Here is a 21,024-nt window from a genome sequence, read left to right as displayed (position 1 = left end):
GCACTACCTACCCAGGGTCCCTGTCCTGGGTCTGAGGCTCCTGACGCAGGTCGGCTGTGTAGACCTGTGGAGCTCACTTCTAGTGGATTAAGACCAAGTCACGGCGGTGGAGGGTTGACCCACACATGTGCATTTGCAGCTTGGGCCTCAGGGTCAGGGGTCTCCAACTTACCCCTAAGGCAGCTGGATTTCTCCAAAAGTCTTAAGGAGAAGAGATGTATAGACCGGTTCGTGATTTTCCCCCAGCTGCTACTGAGTACCTGCTGTGTGCCAGGCAGTCTCGCAGGGCCTGGCACTTCAGTGATGGGTAAGACAGGCACATTGCGTCCACTCTCGTGGAGCGAGGGGCACGGATAATCACCGCTGCAAGACCGCACATAAAGTAATCTCGAGAAGGGAGAAAGGCGCAGGGGAGGGGAATGAGAGCGCTGTGCCGGATGGGGCGGCGGGAGCTGCTGCGGATCCGTAATTAATCCTGGAGGGGCTCCCGGAGGGGGTGATGTTTGAGCTGACACTGAAACGAAGAAGGAGCCAGCCGGAGTGTGTGTGTGTGTGTGTGTGTGTGTGTGTGTACGTGTGTGCCCCCACACGTGCACATGTGGGCCCTGCCCCTCTAATCTTAACCCCAGCTTTGGGTGGGCTTGGCGTTCCTTGGTGGCATCCAGGGACAGGGAGGGTGGACGCTATTCCTAGTGACCCGACCCTGTTCACAAAGATGGTGCCTCCGGAGGATGAGCTTGGCCGACTCTGGTCGGGACTCCCTCCCCTGGCAGTGCTTTGGCTCCGGGTAAAGCGGGTGAGGACGGGGACCCTCGCCGGGGTTCAGTTCACTTGGACCGACGGCCAGTTGTGACCAGGGCCCCTTGAGCTCACAACCTCAGCGCCTTTATCCCCCACGCGAGCACCCCTGGCCGCTCCTTGCCCCACTGCGTAAACCCTCCCGTCTGGTCCACCTGAGCTGCGGGCGCTGCATTTGCACGAGGCCTTTCTCGCCCACCACGTGTTTCCTTGCACAAGGAGAAGCCTCACAAATGAGGCCACCAAGAGTGAGCCGTCCACAGTTCAGCCTAGCTGGACCTTCTGCTCTCCTGGACGGCGGGGGGACTCCACCTATATTTCCAACTTACCTCTGGGGGGCTTTCCCAGGGTAAACCTTCTTTCTCCCTAGCTTGTGTCTTCTCCACCCGCCCCCCCCCCGAATTCACTGATTTTGGGGGTTCCGTTTCTCCACCAGTAAACCCTATACAGAACTGCCCTAGAGAAATACGATGCGAGCCACGAATGCAAATGACAAATAATTTTAAAGTTTTCTAGTGGCTACACTTTTTTTGAAGTTTGAAAAACAGGTGAAATGAATCACATCTTTTGTTTAACCTCGTCTGTCCGAATGATAATCATCTCAACATGTAGTCAACACAGAAAGTCGTCAATGAGATCGTTTACAGTTTTTATATTGTTTCCGAAATCTGGCGTCTACTTCTCGGCAAGAGCGCGTCTCATTTAGGACTAGCTGCCTTTCGGGTGCTCGGTAGCCACCTGTGGCTTGTGGCTACCGTATTGGACAGCACACATCCTTGTGCATTTTGCTTCTGTAGCTTCCCTTCGAACCATCAGCGCTGTGTATTGTGAAGATCTGGGACAAGACTTCTAAGCAAGGGAGCCAGCATGTGCAAAGGCCCTGAGGCAGGAGTGAGGAGCCAGATGGGGCTGGAGCTTGGGGCAGGGGGATGGAATAGGAGACCGGAGAGAGAGGCTGGAGCCATATCTTGGAGGCTGTCATGGGTTGCGGTCAAGAGTGCCAGTGGTTGGCCAGGGGAGGGGTGGGCTTTTAGTCTCTATCCACTGTCAAAGGACGTTTGAATATTACTGGTGGCAACAAATTTAAAGCCTTTGCAGCCAAACCTAAGAATGTGGTCAAGTCTCAAGCATGACTGGATCCATTATTAAAAGCACACACGAGTCTTTTTAACTGCTAAGAAGCGGTGATTTATATCCATCCAAGCTGCTCCTTATAATGATTTGTATTAATGATTACAAGTATAGATTTTTCTCAGGGAGGTTATCAAGGGCAAAAAGAACTTGCAGCCAGGAAGCAATCAAAGCCCAGAACTTTTATTGACAATTTCACACATATAATCCCTATCTCTCCAGCAGCATTTAGCTGGAAACGTGTTGGATAACCATGGGGAGTCCATAGGTCATGGCCATAAGGATGCAAGTTTTGTTTCTGGGGGAATTTTGCAGACAGCACCTGGATCTCAGAGCACAATGGTCTTGCTTCACGGGGCCCCTCGACGGTAGTCATGCCCGGGAGTACCAGACTCCGGGAACGTCCACTCATGCATTCAGCAGATAATTTATTAAGCATCCACTCTGTGCAGTGCACCGTGCTGGGAGCTAGAGGGAAAGGGGCATTCCAGGTCAAGAGAACAGCAAAGGCAAAGACGCTATGTTAGTTAGCAATGAACTTGGCGGGTTCGGACAGATGGAGAAAGCCTGTGGGCTGGAGGGAGCCGGGCTAGAAGTGGAAAGAGAGGAGGCCAGGAGTCGACTGAGAACAGGTCATGAGGGGCCTTGTGGCCATGACGAGGGTTTAGAGCTTTCTTCTTAGCGAAATGGATATGCATGAGGGAGCCTTTAGCAGGGGGCCGTGAGCGGACTTAGATTCCAGCAGGATCCCTCTGGCTGTTGCATTGTAACTGGCTTGCCGAGAGCAAAAGCAGAGACAGGTAGCCCCAGTCGGAGGCATGAACGAATTGGGCAGGTGATGACGGGAGCATGGACCAGGGTGGGAGCAGTGGCACCAATGAGGCACCAGTGGATGGTTGAATGTGGGGGCTACGGAAAAGAGGAAGATCAAGGGCACCTCCTAGATTTGGGGCCTGAACCAAGGTGAGCGATTGAACAGCCACTTTTGGGAGCAACGCGTCCAGCTAAGCTACGTGTCAGCAAGTGATTATAAGTTTACATCTGTGACTCCTGAGTGAAACCAAGAGGATATGCAAATATAAAAAAAAGGATCAGGGCTGCCTGGGTGACTCTTGATCTCAGCTCAGGTCTTGATCTCGGAGTCTTGAGTTCAAGACTCACGTTGAGCTCTGCACTGGGCGTGAAGCCTATTTTAACAAGAGAAAAAAAGGATCTATGATAAGGACACAGGAAGGAGGAGAGCAGGGGTTACAGAGGGAGCGATTAGGGCACAGGGAAATGGAGTTACTTAAGCCCAGAGCCCCATGGTCCAGTCTCCTGGAATGGCTGTTGAGTGGCTTCTAGATTGTTAGCGTGTGTGTTAGTTGGTTTTCACTGTCACAAATATCATTGCTGGGAATGTTTTTCTACATGCATCTTCGCACACGCAAGCAAGCGTTTCTGAAAGATAAATTCCAGGAAGTGGATTCGGGGCATTTAGAGCTGGCGTCTGTCAGCTCCCACCCAGCAGCACCACCCTGCAGAGATCGGTGCAAACCTTCCCTCCACGCTCGAGCCCCCACCCCTCCCACAGCAGGAACCGGCTTCTGAAGGAGGCTGTGCGGCTCTCAGGAGGTGAGGGATGGGAAGGTGGGGGGGGGGGGGGGGATGGTGGGCTTTTTATAAACCACTAGACAGACCCAGATCAATAATGCATGTTCCCAAAAAGGCCAGCACATTATCTCACAGTCTAGTACAACTGGCACACAGAGGGTGGTCCTAAAAAATTTATCATCTGCTATTTTCTGCTCATCCGTGCGGCAGTTCTGACGGTTCTCAGGGCTGAAGACTTCTCGACTGAGCTAATTCCAGGCTTCCTTCCAGTCCCGGGTGGAGAACAGCCGTCCATCCTAATTAGGGTCTGGTTGAGAGAACCGTTACGGGACCCAGACAGAAGAGGGGCTCGTCCTGTGTCCTGATTTGCGAGGTTGGGGCAGGGGGAGGGGAGGCTGTACGTTCATTTTCTCTTTTCTCACATGCATCTGACACCCTTCCCCGAGCTGTCACTCAGAAGTGCCGGCTGCCCAGGGGAACTGGTTCCCGGGCACAGTGGTCAGTAAGTAGCCTCAGTTCTCAATCCACTTTCAAAGTGGGTAAAATCCCTGTGTTTGGGTGATCCTTGGAGACCGGCGGGGTCTTGGCTTGCCTTCTTTACCAGAAGGATAAGAGAAGGAGAAACACACAGAAGCCAGTCTTGTTTGCACGTGTCGTTCGGTCAGATAGGCTGTGGCACTGACAGACCCTACCAAGGCTTATTGGTCTAATTCGATCCAGCCAAACCGTTGGTGAGCCTTCATGGCTCAGGCAGGCTCGATGAGTTACACGCGGTCCTCACGGAGCAAGAGAAAATTTGCAGCGTCCCCGGCCCGTCTGTCCTGCCTTTTGAGATTTTACTTAACTGGACTTGCTTTCTGAAGCTTAAATATTATTTTTATTTTTTTTTTTTTTCCAACTTTTTTTTTTTTTTTTTTTTTTTTATTTTTGGGACAGAGAGAGACAGAGCATGAACAGGGGAGGGGCAGAGAGAGAGGGAGACACAGAATTGGAAACAGGCTCCAGGCTCTGAGCTGTCAGCACAGAGCCCGACGCGGGGCTCGAACTCACGGACCGCAAGATCGTGACCTGGCTGAAGTCGGCCGCTTAACCGACTGCGCCACCCAGGCGCCCCTAAATATTATTTTTAAAGGAAGCCTTCGATTATGAGTGTAAGTGAAAAACCAGGATCCGTTGTCTTTTGTAAAAGGTCACTGCAAAAACAGGCACGGTGAGAACAGCAGTGTTTTTGCATTTCAGCAAGAGTCGGCCTCCCACAAGGCTGGCGTGTCTTTGTTACAAAGAGCGAGGGCAGTGACACGTCCCCGAGACGTTCTCCTTGACCCAGTCGGATGGAAGCTGGGAGAGGGAAGGACTTGCCAGGTGGGAGTCACAGGCTTTTCATATGGGAGGGTTGCGGAGACAGACCCCCACACCCCAGAAAATCTGGCACTGATTCTCCACTGTTGATCTCCTGAGGGTCCACGCAGGATAGCAACAAGGTGCCTCCTCAGATTACTGGTTTTCAGACCGTGTGAACAGAATTGTGCCGTTTGGGGTGACAAAGGCAGCCAGGTGATACTGTTGGAGGGCTGTAAAATACCATGGGAACAGGTGTTCCAGTGGCTATAAAAACACACGTATCACCACCCCTTTCTGTCAGTCTGGGTTCTCTCAGTGATGAGTGACAGAAACCCAATTCCAACTAGACTGACCATACAAAAAAAAAAAAAAAAAAAAGAGTTTATTTGACTCGTGTAAATAAAAAATCCAAGCGTATTTTGAGCTTCAGGTATGGCTGGATCCAGAACTCTGTCTGGCTCTCATCTATCGATCCATCCCTGCAAACTCAGCTCTCCTCCAAATTGGCTTCACCCTCCACCCAGCTTTCCACCTGGCATCACCAGACCCACATTGTTACAGCAAGCCATCCTCGTAGAAAGAGAGGGTCTTTCTCCCACAGGTACCAATAAATGTCCCCAAACGAAGTATCTTGGGGCTGGTACTCTCCGGGACAGCTGGTCGACCCCGAACCATCGGAGGGGTGCGTGGACTGCAGTGACTGGCTGGCCTGGGTCACATGCACATCCCTGGCGTCAGGCCTGGGGCCAACCCCACATGAGCCCTGAGGATTGGGAGAGGGAGTTAGGTGTGATTCTTCCCTAAAGAAAAATCCAAGCACTGGTGCCAGAAGAAGGCAGGTGCCAACCCTACAGCCAATGCTCAGGAAATGCCCAGGGCACGCTCACAGGGCTCTCTCCAAAGCAGGGTGCTGGCTCAAAGGGCAGGCCGGACTCATTCATTCAACAGATACTCACTGAGTACCTACCATGGTGCGAGAGTTAATAAAAAAGATTTATAAGTCTATAGTGCCTACGATCGTGAAAAGTGGTGGGAGGGTTAAAGGAAGGAACGGAAGGCAGCAAGGAGAAGGAAAGAGAGTTATGATTTTCTGTACTGAGAAGGGGACATTGGGGCAGAGAAGGTGAGGACACCAGTGAAGGGAGTTCCCCCAGGAAGAGCATTCCAGGCAGAGGGAACAGGGGGGACGGAGGCCCTGAGGGAGAAAGGGGTCCCGCCGGGCTCAGAGCCGCAAAGAGGTCAGGACAACAGGGCAATGGGAGCAAACGTCCAGGAAGTGGTGATTTCCGAGAGGTAATGGGGTGATGGTGGAAGGGTGGACCATGCAGGGCCTTTGAACCAGAGGGAGGGAGGATTTTGACTTTGTAAGCGATACACCAATGGAGGACGCTGAGCAGAAGAGGGACGTTATCTGACTTACGTGTTAATATGACCCCTCTGTCTGTGATATGGAGAATGAGCTGAAAGGGTGTCGTGAGGGCAGGGAGCCCGGTGCGGAGTCTACTGCAGGAGTCCAAGCACGAGGCGATGGCCACTCAGACCAGAGGTGGGGCGAGGGGGGTCGATGCTATACCTAGTTATCAGGTGGTGCTGGTAAGATGTGCTCTGATAAGCGTGGCTCAGTCGGTTAAGCGCCCGACTTCGGCTCAGGTCATGATCTCTTGGTTTGTGAGTTCAAGCCCTGCTTTGGGCTCTTTGCTGACAGCTCAGAGCCGGGAGCCTGCTTCCGAGTCTGTGTCTCCCTCTCTCTCTGCCCCTCCTCCTCTCTGTTTCTCAAAATAAATAAAATTTTTAAAATTACTAAAAAAAATTAAAAGATGTGCTGATGGGCCTGATGTGGAGTGGGAGAGAAGAGTCGTGAATAACTCCAAGGTTTTGGCCTGAGTGACTGCAAAGAGGGAGTCTCTGTTTACAGAGCTGCGGAGAGTGATGGTCAGGAGCTCATTCCGCTTCTGAACCTAGTAAGTGGCAGAGGCTGTGAAAAATCAAAAGGAACTGTCCAAGGCAGTCAGCGTTCAGAGTCAGGAGTTCGGGGAAGAGGCCCAGGTCTGGAAGGGCTGGGAGCGAGGGACGACCAGGAAGGGGGCCAGAATTGTGTGTAGATTGAGTGCCTGTGTGTGCTGTACTGGGTCCAAGACCCTCACCGGATTCCCAGGGGGATCTGTGATCTGGAAAGTTGCGGGGGCCCCCGGCCCCGACGGCTGCCTTGTGGGAGAGGCAGGCTTTTGAGAGAAAGGCTTGGGAGGGTTTCTGGCCAGGCCCTTGTTTTCCACTTTCCATCTGTGAACACGAGGAAACCACTCCCTGTACTGCAGACTGATCTCCAGAAATCAATTCTAAATTTCAGGCTTGGGCACTCTGTAGGGGCCAAATGGCTGAAAGCCCAGGAGACAGCGTGCCCAGATTCCGGACAGCAGGTCAGCGTAACTCCCAGCCTGGCCTCTCTAAGACACCAACCCCTGACATTCTTGCATTTCTCACCAGAGTTACAAAAACATGTGGCTGCAGGTTATCTCGGGAGGAAGAGAGGCTCATCTAGACCCACCCTGGTGTTCAACTTGCCAAGCACATTCCTGTAAGACCTTTTTTTTTTTTTTTTTTTTTTTTTTTTAAATTCAGCAACACTTGGGAGATACTTAAATTCTGGAAGCTAAATATATTGGGATTAGGTTTGGCTGCATATAAAAGAAAATATAAAATAACAGGGGCTTAAACAAGATAGAATTTTGCTTCTCACTCACATAGAAATATCTGGAAGTTGGCATTCCAGGGCTGGCATGGTGGCTTCAAGGTTATCAGGTACCCAAGCTCCTCTACCTTTCCGTCCTGCCATGCTTGCTGTGTGGCTTTCTGTCATTAAGGTCACCTCATGGTTCCGAATGGCTGCTGGAGCTCCATCTATCAGAGCCACGTTCCAGGCATCAGAGAAGGAGGAAGCAAAAGGGTAAAAAGAATGGACTTCAAGTTAAGTCGGCTCCCTTTAAGGACCTCATTCCAGACATCACGTACAACACAGACAGAACTTATTTAATTAGCCACATGATCTCAGCAAGAAATGTGGGGCACACTCAAATTTGGATTATTCAAGGAGGGCTTAACTAGATTTTGCTAAAGTGTGGGGAAATCTGTTTAGTAACATTGCAGCCATTCCCACCCCAAGGCCAAGGGGATGAGGGGGCAAATGGTTACTGGGACACAGAGAGTCCCCCCCCCCAACAGGAGCCGTCCCCCTCTGTTGATACCCCAGGGAGAGTGTTGGAGACATCCATACCCCAACATCCCTTTCTGCTTCTGCTGATCTTCCACCAGGGCCCCCCCCCCATTGGCCAAATCCAGCCCAAAGCCAGAGGGTAAAGACAATTGTGGGTGCAACCCATTCAGGTCAGCTCGCTGGTCTGGATCACTGGGCACGGAACTGATCTAGAAGGCCAAAGCGAGGACCGTTTGCACGTTTAGCTACAAGAGCGTCTAGGAAATGTATTTATTTCCTAGCTCAGTGCATTAAAGGTTGAAATCAGAGCCTCTTAAGAAAGGGAAACCTGCATCAATAGGCCACCGGGGTCTCTCCCACACCAGATCAGGAGCAAGGGTCCCAGTGAGGGGTAGCACCTCTAGCATGGGGGTGGTGGGGGACGGGGGAGGCAGTTGTATGAAGGGCACTCGTGAGACCTGCACCTCCAGAAGGAGGTGGTCACATGGGAATTTGGGGGAGGAGCATCCCAGGCCAAAGGACAACTGCAAGAGCCCTGGGGCAGGAATGGACTGGCCAGGAACTTAGAGGAGGGCAGCAGGACGTGGGGAATGAGGGGGAGAATGATGGGAGAAGGTCTGGATTTTCTTCCAAGGCCGATGGAAGGTCACTGAGCTGTTCTGAGCAGGTCAAGTACGCGTGATTCGTGTTCTCGGTGGCTCAGTCTGGCTGCGGGTGGAGGGGCGGTGGCCCGGGGACCGGATCAGGATCAGGAAGACCAGTTGTCCGGGTGGGAGCCGGTGGGTGCTCTGGAGAGGCGGTGACAGGTGGGGCGGGTTCTGTTTTGGGGGTCAGCAGGCAGGGCTCGTGGACGGATTGCAAGGGGGAGGGAAGGAGCGTCGAGAATCAGAGAACCACTCAGAGGTTTTGGCTGAGCCGCTGGGCAGATGGTAGGTAGTGTGCCATTTACAGAGATGGGGACACTGGGGGAGGAGGAACAGGCTTTCAGGCTCAGGACAGACATCAGGCTGCTTTGCACACATCACCACCAGGCTGGTGGCCAGGTGACTGGCTCTGTGTGGCACAGGACGAAAAGTGGGCAAAACACCCTGCACTTTGCATAAATAGCCTCTGGCAAGGAACAGTCTGTGGGTGGAGCTCCTCAGGGAGGAAGTGACCGGTGATTGGTTGGAAAGTGACCCTTTTCCAGGGCCTCTGGGCCACCTCCCCTCCACTGAGAAGGAATATATCAGAATTTCCTCCCCGAGGCTTCAGAGCCAGAAGGAGCAGAAGGCAGAGGAGGAAAAATTCACTTCATGATCTCTCTGACAGTCCGATGTTCATTAATGAAATTCTGGCACGGCTGTCTTCGACATCTGCTTAATTGATACTGGGTTTAGGAACCGATTTCGAGCCTCGGCTTTTCGTAGCTAAAACCAGCAACAGCATTTGACTTTATTTTGTAAGTTCCCAGGGCGCCTGCGTGGCTCAGTCGGTTAAGCATGCAACTTCGGCTCAGGTCATGATCTCGCGGTCCGTGAGTTCGAGCCCCGCGTCGGGCTCTGTGCTGACGGTACAGAGCCCAATTCAGATCCTCTGTGCCCCTCTCTCTCCGCCCCTCCCCTGCATGTTCTGTCTCTACCTCTCTCTCTCAAAATAAATACATAAAAACTTAAAAACAAAAAAAAAAACCTCTTCTGTTTTGTAAGATTGCGGAGTCCGGAGTGGCTCCCCCTTTGCTGCTGCGAGGAAAAGCCGCCCGAGCAGCAGGGCCCTGGCAGCCGGCGCGGTTATTCTGGGTCGAGTTGGAGGCACAGCGGTGAGCACATCCGGGCACAGATGTCGTTGTCCGGGAAACAGTGGGGTCCCTCTGCCCAGATGTGGCCTCCACTGCTGCGCGTCCCCCGGCCTCCCTCTCCCTGCCTGCCGGGGACAGAGCTATTCCGGGCGGTCGGGCTGATGGGACCCAGCCTCCCATGGTGGTTAGACAGTCTGCCACAGGCAGGCGGCTCACAGTCTGATCCGGTGACATCGCGGGCATTCCAGGGACACTCGAGGCCCGGATGAGGGCTGCCTCGGGTATTCCAGCCTGGTGGCTGCAGGGCAGCACAGGACACAGATGCTTTGCCACCTGTGGCCCGAGCTGATGGCCCTCCCCCGTCCCCTCCCCCGCCCCCACCTGCCTGTCCAGGTCAAGGCTCTGTCCTAGCCTGCACCCACACCCACAGCTCTCCTCCCCCTCTTAAAGCCTGCTCTCTGTAGGGCTCTGGGTCATAGTAAGTGTTACTCTGAAGGTTTACTCAGCTGGTCCCTTCCCCTGGAATAGAAACAGCTGCAGGTTGTAAACCCAGTGCCCCCAGGGCCAGGCAGGTCCTGTAAATGTGGGGAGTGGGGAGCGCAGGGAACCAGCGCGGCCCTTCTAAACCGGGCCTTTGCCACTCAGGTCCACTCACTGTGAACCCAGCAAGGCCAGATCTCTGTATTTTTTCAAGCCAAGCCAGAAAACTGGATTGATGTGAAATCTCCCAATTAAAAAAAAAAAAAAAGAATTAGTTAATGTTTTAAACGCTTTCGAGCGCACAGACCAGAATGTGTCCAGAGGCACTCTGTGAACTCGGTGTGACGCAGTACTTGGGAGCTACAGCCACTAAAACTTTCGACAGCTACCGCGTGTTAAGCGTTTTCATATGCCGTGTCCTGCACTAGAGGCTTCGCCCGTATTTTCCTCAGTTAAATTTTGGAACATCCCGTGGGAAGGAGGCACTCTTATTCTCCCTACTTTGCCCATGAGGACACCAAGGTACTTGGGGGGGGGGGGGGGGGGTGGTAACTCATTTGCATCAGGGTATGTGGCCGACAGGAAGCGGCGAGGTCAGGAATTGAACTCAGGCCATGTGCCTCTGGGGCCCTTCCCAGCACACTGCAGAAGGTGTCAGAGGGTATTCGAGAATCGTCCTTGAATGTCACCGTCAAAGGAAACCTTATACCTAAAGCTGTTCCCGGGCTGTACTTTGACAGAAGGGAAACGAAGGCCCCAAGAAAGTCAGTGACTTAATAGGACAGATCACACTTCGTTCCGTGGGCTCTTTGATACCCAGAGTCTACAGATGCGGGGGGCGGGGGGTCGTGCCCCGCGTTCCGTCCAGAAGAGAAGCGTGCTGATGCGGGTTACACCCGCACACGTATGGAGCAGCGGAACCCGTTTAACATAAGTGGGTGAGAGAAGAATCGCTCAGAGAAGGATGGCATCTGGAGAGGACGTGGGTCGTGGCCCCTTCACCCGCCGCCTGGCCCCATGCCAGCTGGCCCTTCGGCTCCTGCTTTTCAACCCCCAGGAGAGGAGAAAACACTGCTTGGGAACCCCTGGACCATGTGACTGGAGGGTTGGCGGAGGGGGCTGGAGGCAGAATCAGCCCGGGGCCGATGACTTGATCAATCGGGACTCTGTAACGATGCCTCTGCAAACACTGCCCGCCCCCAGACCTTGCCCAGGGCGCCTGGCCGCTGCTTCCTGTCCTTTAACAAACAGGTGAACGTGTTTCCCTGAGTTCTGTAAGCCTTCTACCAAATTCAAGAACCTAAGGAGGAGGTCACTTGAACTGCTACTCTGTGGCCTGTCGGTCAAAGCACAGGTGACAGCCCGGGCTTGCGGCCAGCGTCCGTGCAGGGGGAGTCGGGGAGAGTGGGGCACCCTTGCGGGACTTGAGCCCTTAACCTGTGGCATCCGATGCTGACTCTGCGTAGACGGTGTCCGAAATGAGTCGGACTCTTGGACCCCCTCCCGGTGTCCCAGAATCTTGACACGCTGGAAAAAGCATAACCAAACATTTTCGTGGGCAGGCCCTGCCTGTGGCTTTCTGACTGTGGCCTCCGGTTTTGTGTTCAGAGTCACCTGTGGTCTCCACAGATACGGGGAGGTCCTTGCTGAAAGGCCCCTGCTCAATTAGATTATCTTTCCCCAAATGAAAGGCACAGATAGGAAGGCGACACTCATCCTGGAGTGTTCGTGGATTAGCCTGTTTGCAGTCAGTCCTCTCCTCCCCCCTGAGCCTCCAAAGTATTTCAAATCATATGAGCCATACAGCCTTACCTTCAAATACTCAAACGATTCAAAGCCAAAGTAGCCTTTCCCAGCCACCATTCAGAGGGCTCACCCGGAAGCAACCGTCCTCTACGGCGTATGTATCTGCTGAGAACATTTTCTCAAAGAGCAAGAAGGGGAAGAAGGAGAGAGCTTAGCACAGTCCAGGGTCCAGGGAAAGCCTCCCTGAGGACGCAGTTTTGGTAAAGACCTGGATGCCACGGGGCAGGGAGGGGCGGAGGGGGTGTGTCTCGGGGCTGTGAGAGCAGCAAGTGCAAAGGCCCTGAGGCAGGAGCGTGCTTGGCGTGTTCAAGGAGTGGTGAGAAGGTCAGCGTGGCCGGAGCAGAGGGCAAGTGGGGGACGGAGGTACAAGTTGTACTTGGGGAGAATCAGCGTCCAGGTCACATGGGGTTTCCTGGGCCAAAAGGGGCCGGGGGGGGGGGGAGGGGGGGACTTTGGGTTTTATTCTAAGCAAGATGGACGCTCGTTGGATGAGTTTGAGCAAAGGAAGTCATGGTGTGACTTAACGTTTTAAAAGGAGCCCTGTGGCCACCAGGTGGAGAACGTACTGCAGGGGACGAGGGTGGGAGCCGGGAGCCAGTTGGAGTGACTGCCTCAGTAGGTCCAGATGAGGGTCAAGGGTGGTTAGAGAGTGTGGTTTAAGGGGCACCTGGGTGGCTCAGTCGGTTAAGCATCAGACTCCGACTCAGGTCATGATCTCGCGGTTTGTGAGATCAAGCCCTGCATCGGGCTCTCTGCCGTCCGCATAGAACCCGCTTCGGATCCTCTGTCCCCCTCTCTCTGCCCCTCCCCCGCTCGCACACCTGTGCACGCACCCTCTCTCTCAAACATAAACAAATTGCAAAAACCGTTAAAGGAAAATGCTGATTTCAGTCAAGACCCTGGGTTTACCCCGGGGCTTTATTTTTCCCCACATCCCATCTCCCTGCCACTGCTCTCTCGAGGCGAGAACACGTCACAGACTCTGTTGACCTGTAACGTTAAGAAAACAAACATCAGAAGGCATCGTTGCAGTAGTCGTCTGTCAAAACCAGTGCCGCCCCTGCCACCCACGCTGGGGGCCACAGGAGTCTGTCTTAAAGGGCCGTGGGTGCTTCTGCCCCCAGCTGACACAGGCCTCTAGGGCAAAAAGTGGGTGGGAACCACCTAAGCCCTGGGAGGGGCAAAAATTGAGTCAGTTTTGAATCTTGCAAGCCCCCGGCACCCGCTCGTTCCCTAGAGGTCGTGGTTGCCCCGACCCAGACTTTGAGAAGAGCAAACGAATTCAGCGTTTCCCAGATGCCTTTCTACGACAGGTAAGGCACGAGGTATCTCATGTGACAAGTCAAAAAGCATGGATTTTACTACTTACAAACTTATTTTCATGTGCATCAAAAAAAAAAAAAAAAACGTTTTGATTAGCATATCAGACACAGAACTTCACGTAGTGACTCGGGTTGAGATTCAAGTTGATCTGTTTCAAGTCACGTGAAGGGGCGCTGGGTGGCTCCGTCGGGTCAGCGCCCAACTTCGGCGCAGGTCATGATCTCGCGGTTTGTGGGTTCGAGCCCCGCATCGGGCTCTGTGCTGACGGCTAACAGCCTGGAGTCTGCTTCGGATTCCGTGTCTCCCTCTCTCTCTCTGCCCCTTCCCCATCTCTCTCTCGCTCTCTTTCAAAAATAAACATTAAAAAAAAATTGCGGGGGGGCGCCTGGGTGGCTCAGTCGGTTAAGCGTCCGACTTCAGCCAGGTCACGATCTCGCGGTCCGTGAGTTCGAGCCCCGCGTCAGGCTCTGGGCTGACGGCTCGGAGCCTGGAGCCTGGAGCCTGTTTCAGATTCTGTGTCTCCCTCTCTCTCTGCCCCTCCCCTGTTCATGCTCTGTCTCTCCCTGTCTCAAAAATAAATAAACGTTAAAAAAAATTTTTTTTTTTTAATTTTAAGTTGCTTTAAGGAAAAATATCAAATAAGGATAAATAATAGCACAGGTGGTCTACCGAGGAGGCCCCAGAAAGCGATCAGAAAGGGGCGGCCAGATAAGCGTCAAGGCCAGGGGGGGTGGGGCCATCTCATCGATGGGATGGGACCATTAGAGTCGCACAGAGGTGTCGGGTGACCTCACCCCTGGCCCAGCTGGGTTGGAAGGTTTGATCACAGAAGGAAACCGGGCCTGTTTTTGTGTGCACGTCCCAAGTTTGTGTTGGACAGAGTGAGTCTGGGTTGGCCGGCCTGGCTTCATTTAACGTGTTGAAAACTGGCCTTTTTATTTCTGTGTGGCCGCGTCTTCCAGGTTCTTCCCCCCCATCAGACTGGTCCATCTGCCTGAGGGCCGGGCTGGGCGAGATTAGATCACATGTTTTTGTGTTCCGGATGTGGACGTACAGAGCCCCATCGCTGTGGCAGTTGTGCTAAAGCAGGTCACTGTCCCCACGGGGAGGCTTCATGGTAGTGCTGCTGGGGCACAGAAGCCGCTGTCCTCTGGGGGCGTCGTCACCTCGTACCTGAGCAGCGCATGGACACGGCTCCCCTGCAGCCGGCTCATGTGGGCAGGGGCGAGCGCACCGAGCAGACACGCACGGGGACTCCTGGACGAGAGCGGCAATCGCTCCTCTCCTCGGAAATAGTACGGTGGAGACAGGAGCGCTTTGAGACCCTGGTTCTGAGCCCATTTTAAAAAAAAAAAAGAAAGAAAGAGAAAGAAACGGTTCTACGGGCTTTTGCTTTTTGCCAGTGCGGCATTCGGGGCTGCTGACTGCAGGGGAATTGTTCTCCAGGTGGCAGCCTCCTGCCTCCTGGAGGAGGGTCTGACAGGCCTGGTGGGGGGGCCAGCGTTGTCCTTTCTGCAGACCTAGGAGACCCAGATGGGCCGGGTTCTCACCACCAGCCGCCCCGTCCTTTCTCCCCACAGTTTGTAAAGAGCGGGCGAAAAGTTGATTCTGCCTGGAGGGCCCTGGACGCATTCCTTTGAGGAATACTTACTGAGCACCGACCCTGTGCCGAGGGCCGCTCCAGGCCTCGGGGCTGGGAGGCCTCAGTGACCGGGCGCAGGCAGACAGCAAGATAAATAGTGTGTAAAAGTCTGTGGTTAGTTACAGATGACAGTTATGGAGTCAGAAACTTAAGAAACAAGGGAGGGGTCTCAACTGTCAGGGGCAGGGAGTACAGACGAGAAGGGGGTGATCGCACAGGCCGTCAGGGTTCAGGGGGAAAGGCCTTCCAAGCAAAGGAGCAGCAAGGCGAAGGCTCTGAGGCAGGAGCAGGCCTGGCAGGTCTGAGGGCGAAGACGAGGCCCCCTGCCGGACGAGGTCTGGACCCAGGTAGGCCTGTGGAGGACTTCAAGACTTTGTTCTCCGGTGAGTGGGAGCCCCAGAGGGTGCCAAGGAGAGGAGGCGCTCTGGCTGCTCCGTGCAGAATAAATGGGCAGGGAGGAAGAGAGAGGATGCCCAGGGCGGGGGCGACAGGGCCGGATGGTGGACAGGCTTTGCTGATGGATTCGATGTGGGAACAGAGAGACGGGACCGAGGGGTAGCTAGATTTTTGCCCACGTAGCTGGAGGAAAGGGAAGGAGGCATGAGGGGGCAGGTGGCAGCAGGAGCCCGGGTTAGGGTACGAGGCACTGATGGTGTCTGAGAGAATCCCAAGCAGGCTCTGCACTGTCAGCACAGAGCTGGATGCACGGCTCGAACTCACGAACCCTGGGATCACGACCTAAGTCAAGATCGAGAGTCCATTCTCAACCTGAGCCACCCGGGCGCCCCTTCCGTGGACTTCCGTTAATCAGCTGTAATTGGTGTGTGTGTGTGTGTTTAAGAAAAAGATTCAGGGGCGCCTGGGTGGCGCAGTCGGTTGAGCGTCCGACTTCAGCCAGGTCACGATCTCGCGGTCCGTGAGTTCGAGCCCCGCGTCAGGCTCTGGGCTGACGGCTCGGAGCCTGGAGCCTGTTTCCGATTCTGTGTCTCCCTCTCTCTCTGCCCCTCCCCCGTTCATGCTCTGTCTCTCTCTGTCCCAAAAATAAATTTAAAAAAAAAAAAAAAAAACGTTGAAAAAAAGAAAAAGATTCAGGGCGCCTGGGTGGCTCAGTCGGTGAAGCGTCTGACTTCAGCTCAGATCACGATGTCACCGTTCGTGGGTTCGAGCCCCGCGTGGGGCTCTGTGCCGGCAGCTCGGAGCCTGGAGCCTGTTTCGGATTCTGTGTCTCCCTCTCCCTCTGCCCCTCCTCTGCTCATTCTCTGTCTCTCTCTGTCTCTCAAAAATAAATAAACGTTAAGAAATTCTTTTTAAAGAATATTAAAAAAAAGGAAAGAACAAGATTCCACTACCCTAAATGAGAGAAACCAGGATTAACTGCTCTAAGGAAAGGAAAACTAAACCAGTCGACTAAATATAAGCCAATACTGCTGCCCCCTGAGCGTTCTGACAGGCGACTGGTTCACTCCCCGTTGAGGCAGGAATTGTGTAGGTGTTAAGGACGTGACCACACCAGTTGACCTTTTGTGTTGATCAGTAGTGGAGGGAATCACTTGCCCACGGCTGGCGTCCCTGATATTTGGTGATGTGCCCCCGTGCTGCTCCCACCGCTGGTGTGCCAGCTAAAGTCACCTCTGGGATGAGCAGGGGACCCAGCCTCCAGTCCAGGACTCTTCTGAGCCTCCTTGAGGTCGAGAATTGACCCAGTGCTTGGGATCTCAGTGCGTTTCCTGGGTGTATTTACGCTGCCTCCCGTGCGGTGTGAACCGTACGTTTCTTGAACCTGACTCCAAGCACCCGCCGTCCCCGCCGGACAAGCCTGGGTTTGAGCCCTCACATCACGCTTCCAAAGGTGTGTGGCTTTGGGCATTTCGCTCTCTGTCCTCAAAAGGGCTGTTGAAAGGATTAAGTAAAACGGCGCATGACACGTGCCCAGCCGTGCATACAGCCGGCACTCGGCCATTGCAACTATTAGCGAGTATAACGATTATTATTGACGGATAACACTGCCCTCTACCCCACGGAGAAGCTGGACCTGTCTCATCCACTAAGTTATGTTAGGACGCTGCCAAACCCAGGCCTTCAGGTGCCTGGCGGGTACGTGAATGGGCAGATGTGGGATGTGGGACCATAAGGAGCCGTGGCTAGGGTAGCAAACCAGAGAACGCGGGATGGATTTCATGCTCTTTAAAGGCAGAGTTTTCGAACCCGCTGCACAAAACACACATGTGTAGGAATACGAACCACCTGGGGCTCCTGAGTTCTATAGAAACCTCAAACAGTAAGATCAGATCTTCTGTTAATTTCCAGACGTTTATTGAGAACCTACTCTGTGCCAGGCACTGTTCTAAGCTTGGGAATGTAACGGCGAACAAAGCAGGCCTAAATCCCTGCCAGATTCTGGGCCAGGGAAGGCCTCCCCTGTGATACTTGACTTTTGCTCAGTAACCTGAAGGAGGGAGCGCTCCAGGCAGAGGGCAGAGCTCCGGCAAAGGCCGCGAGCCGGGGACGTGGCTAGTGTTCAGGCTTGGGCCTCGGGTGTCGTCGGGACTCCGATGTCTCGATTCGTGGTAAAAGTTCAGGGTAGAAAGAACCCATCGGCGAGTGGGAGGCCTTCCCGGAAAGCCTTCCCCAGGAGCGGCCCCGAGGCTGGTGAGGCCCCAGGGCTCGGCTGAACCCTGAGACTGTGCCCTGCTGGCTTCACAGGCTGGACCTCGGAAAGCCCATGTCATCTGTCCCCTCCAGAGGGAGGTGTCGTACCTGGTAGCAACCTTGTAGTTGCCTGCAGTTACAACTGTGTCCCCTGGGGCTTCTTGGAGGGCGTGTGACCTTGAGGATAGATGTTCACACGGTTCTGGGCCTGATAATTCCTGTTCAGTTCCTCACACAGAGCTGGCTCTTTCCTCCACCCACCGCTGCCAGCCTTGGCCAAGAGGCTCAGGAAACACACCTGGTCCCAGAAGGGCCTCCCCTATAAAAACCAGCTCAAGTGCTGCAGGGGGGGTGGCCAGGCCTTGCTGAGGAGGTGACGTCGAGTTGAGATCTGACTGAATGGGATAAGCCAACAAAGGGATGTCTCAGGAAGAGTCCCAGCAGAAGCGGTAGCCAGTGCAAAGATCCTGGGGCAGGGATGGGAGTGGAGCATTTGAGAAACCATGAGGAGGCCAGTGTAACCAAGTGAGCAAGGGGGAGGGGAGAGATGAGGTCAAAGGAACATGGGAGGTGGCTTGGCAGCAAGGATGAGTCTGGAAGAGTCTGGAAGAGTCTTAGGCCACAGTAAGGAATTCCGGTGTCCTTCCGAGTGCCATGGGAAGCTATCCGATGGTTTTAAGTAGTGAGGAGATATGATCTATGTTTGCCTCAGGGAAGCTCTAACTCTGTTTCCGTCCCTATTTGGCAGAAAGATGGGATAAAAGAGCCATATAAATCTCCTTTTCATTCTTCGCCTGTAGGGACAGAGTGCTGAGGTGAGAGTGATTAGTTTTTGTTAAAACCTCTAAGGGGCTGTTGGTGATTGGGCTGGGCACCTCTCCAGTAAAAACTCCAAATGCCTGGTAGACTGCATTGGCTTACTCTTCAGTAGTTCTAGAAGCCAGAAGTCCGGAATCCACGTGTTGACAGGGTTATGCTTCCTCCGAAGGCTCTAGAGGAGAATCCTTCCTTCCTCTTCCAGCTCCTGGGGGCCCCGGGAGTTCCTTAGCCTGTGGCTGCGTCCCTCCAGCCTCTGCCTCGGTCCTCACATGGCCGTCCCCACCGTGTCTGTGTGTCTTCTCCCTTCTGGCTCCTACACGACGCTTGTCATTGGATTTGGGGCCCACCCCGGTAATCCAGAACAATCTCCCCCCAAGATCCTTAACTACACCTGCAAAGACGCTTTTTTCCAAATAAGGTCACATTCACAGGTTTTGAGGGTGACGACGAGGACGTATGGAGGGTGGGGGAGAGTTTGCGTCACTCAGTCCGCGGTAGACTCTAAGAACTCTAAGGAAAAGGAAGGAAACTGCGGGTGGGAGGAGGAAGAGAGAAAGGATTTCCCTTGAATATTTCCCTAACCCTACTAAATATCCTGATACCGGCCATAGGTTTGCGCGTCCACTCTGCAAACGTTTATTGAGTGCCTACTGTGTATCACACCACGAGGGCGTTGAGAATTCAGCACGGAGCAGGGCACGCAGTCTCTGCCCTCGTGGGGCCCTCAGCGGAGCAGTGACCAGGAAGGCACCTGTGCACAGTAGGTCTCCTGCACGTTAGTTTCCTTTCCGTCCTGAGCGCCTTTCGCTGCATACAACTTCATTCGCGAACAAGAAAAGGCGCGAACGAAGCCACGATACCTAGTGGTATGTGATTAAGCCCTAATAACACCTGCAGCATGCATACTACGCGCTCGAGGGAATCAGAAGCCAGTGTGATCACTGGAAGAGGTGTGGCTTGGCCGATGGGAAGTGGATTCCAAACTAGAAGGACCATGTGGACAAAGGAGCAGAGGAGTGTTCAGGGAGGTGAGCCAGGTGGGTTGGCATGACCAGATTTCAATAAAAACGAACAATTCTTGGGCAAGTTCCAAACAAAACAAAGTACAATCTTCCCTTGGTTTACATAGTGGTTGCTTACCAAAAAAAAATAAATAAATACACTGCATATTAATATCCTGCAAAAAAAAAAAAAAAAAAGATGTTTTGTTTATATGTATGACAAACAGGTTTTTATCTGCTCCCCATGAGCACGCAGCGGGACTGGGGACCCAGGATATTTCTTGCACAGGACTACCCCACAGTGCCTCGCTGGCCCATGCTCACAACTAACCGTTGTGGCCCCCCCCGCCATGTGTCCCCAGAGATTTCCAAAATGCACCCCCTCCCCAGGGATGGGGTTAAGAACCACTCAGCGCCTGTCCCCAGTGGTCGCATGGCCCACCGGGCACCAGCTGGGAACGGCCGCACTCACCTTGGCTCCTGGTTGCAGGTTCCATGCAGGTGATGAACAAGACAAGGCGCATCATGGAGCGGGGCGGGGCGCACTTCGTCAACGCCTTCGTGACCACGCCCATGTGCTGCCCTTCGCGTTCCTCTATCCTCACCGGGAAGTATGTCCACAACCACAACACCTACACCAACAACGAGAACTGCTCCTCGCCCTCCTGGCAGGCACAGCACGAGAGCCGCACCTTCGCCGTGTACCTCAACAGCACGGGCTACCGGACAGGTAAGGGGAGCCGGGGGGCCGCGGGCGGGCAGGCGGGCGCGCAGGCGCCCCGACCTCAGACCAGCATGTGGACCCTGTACTGCAGGGATTGGAGATGATGTCAGGCAGCCCGTGGACCGCTTCATTTTAACTTGAAAGCGTTCGCTTATGCCCGTGGGCCCTAGGAAAATACGACCCGAGGGGCGCCTGGGTGGCTCAGCAGGTGGAGCGTCCGACTCTTGATTTCAGCTCAGGTCCTGATCCCAGGGTCGTGGGATTGAGCCCCGCCTCTGGCTCCACGCTGAGCATGGCACCTGCTTGAGATTCTCTCCCTCTCCCTCCCTCCCTCCCTCCCTCCCTCTCTCTCTCTCTCTCTCTCTCTCTCTCTCTCTCTCTTGCTCCCCCTCCCCCTCCCCCCCCCTCCCTCTCCCCCACTCATACAAGCTCACTCCCTTGTTCTCTAAAATAGAAAAAAAAAAAAAAGAGTAAAAAAATATATTAAAAAAAGAAAAATACAAAATGATTTGCCTATAGTAGTGAAAGAAAGTGACCTTTTCAAAGCAATTTGGATTTTTTTTTTTTTTTAATTTTTTTTTCAACGTTTTTTATTTATTTTTGGGACAGAGAGAGACAGAGTATGAACGGGGGAGGGGCAGAGAGAGAGGGAGACACAGAATCGGAAACAGGCTCCAGGCTCCAAGCCATCGGCCCAGAGCCTGACGCGGGGCTCGAACTCACGGACCG

General features: G+C 53.8%; 1 protein-coding gene across 3 annotated transcripts in view; it reads left to right on the top strand.

Moving 5' to 3' along the window:
* The window catches only part of SULF2 (sulfatase 2), a 117,304-nt gene that overhangs the window by 25,869 nt on the left and 70,411 nt on the right, over window positions 1–21,024 (top strand). For all 3 annotated transcript variants that reach the window (XM_058685881.1, XM_058685883.1, XM_058685884.1), the window contains exon 3: window positions 20,062–20,301. In XM_058685881.1, the coding sequence (XP_058541864.1) occupies window positions 20,062–20,301 (240 nt within the window). The remainder of the gene's footprint in view (window positions 1–20,061; window positions 20,302–21,024) is intronic.

Source organism: Neofelis nebulosa, chromosome 9 (assembly GCF_028018385.1).
Source record: "Neofelis nebulosa isolate mNeoNeb1 chromosome 9, mNeoNeb1.pri, whole genome shotgun sequence".
Lineage (NCBI taxonomy): Eukaryota > Metazoa > Chordata > Mammalia > Carnivora > Felidae > Neofelis > Neofelis nebulosa.
Note: the sequence above shows the minus strand (reverse complement) of the source record. Positions and strands in the feature narration are given on the sequence as shown.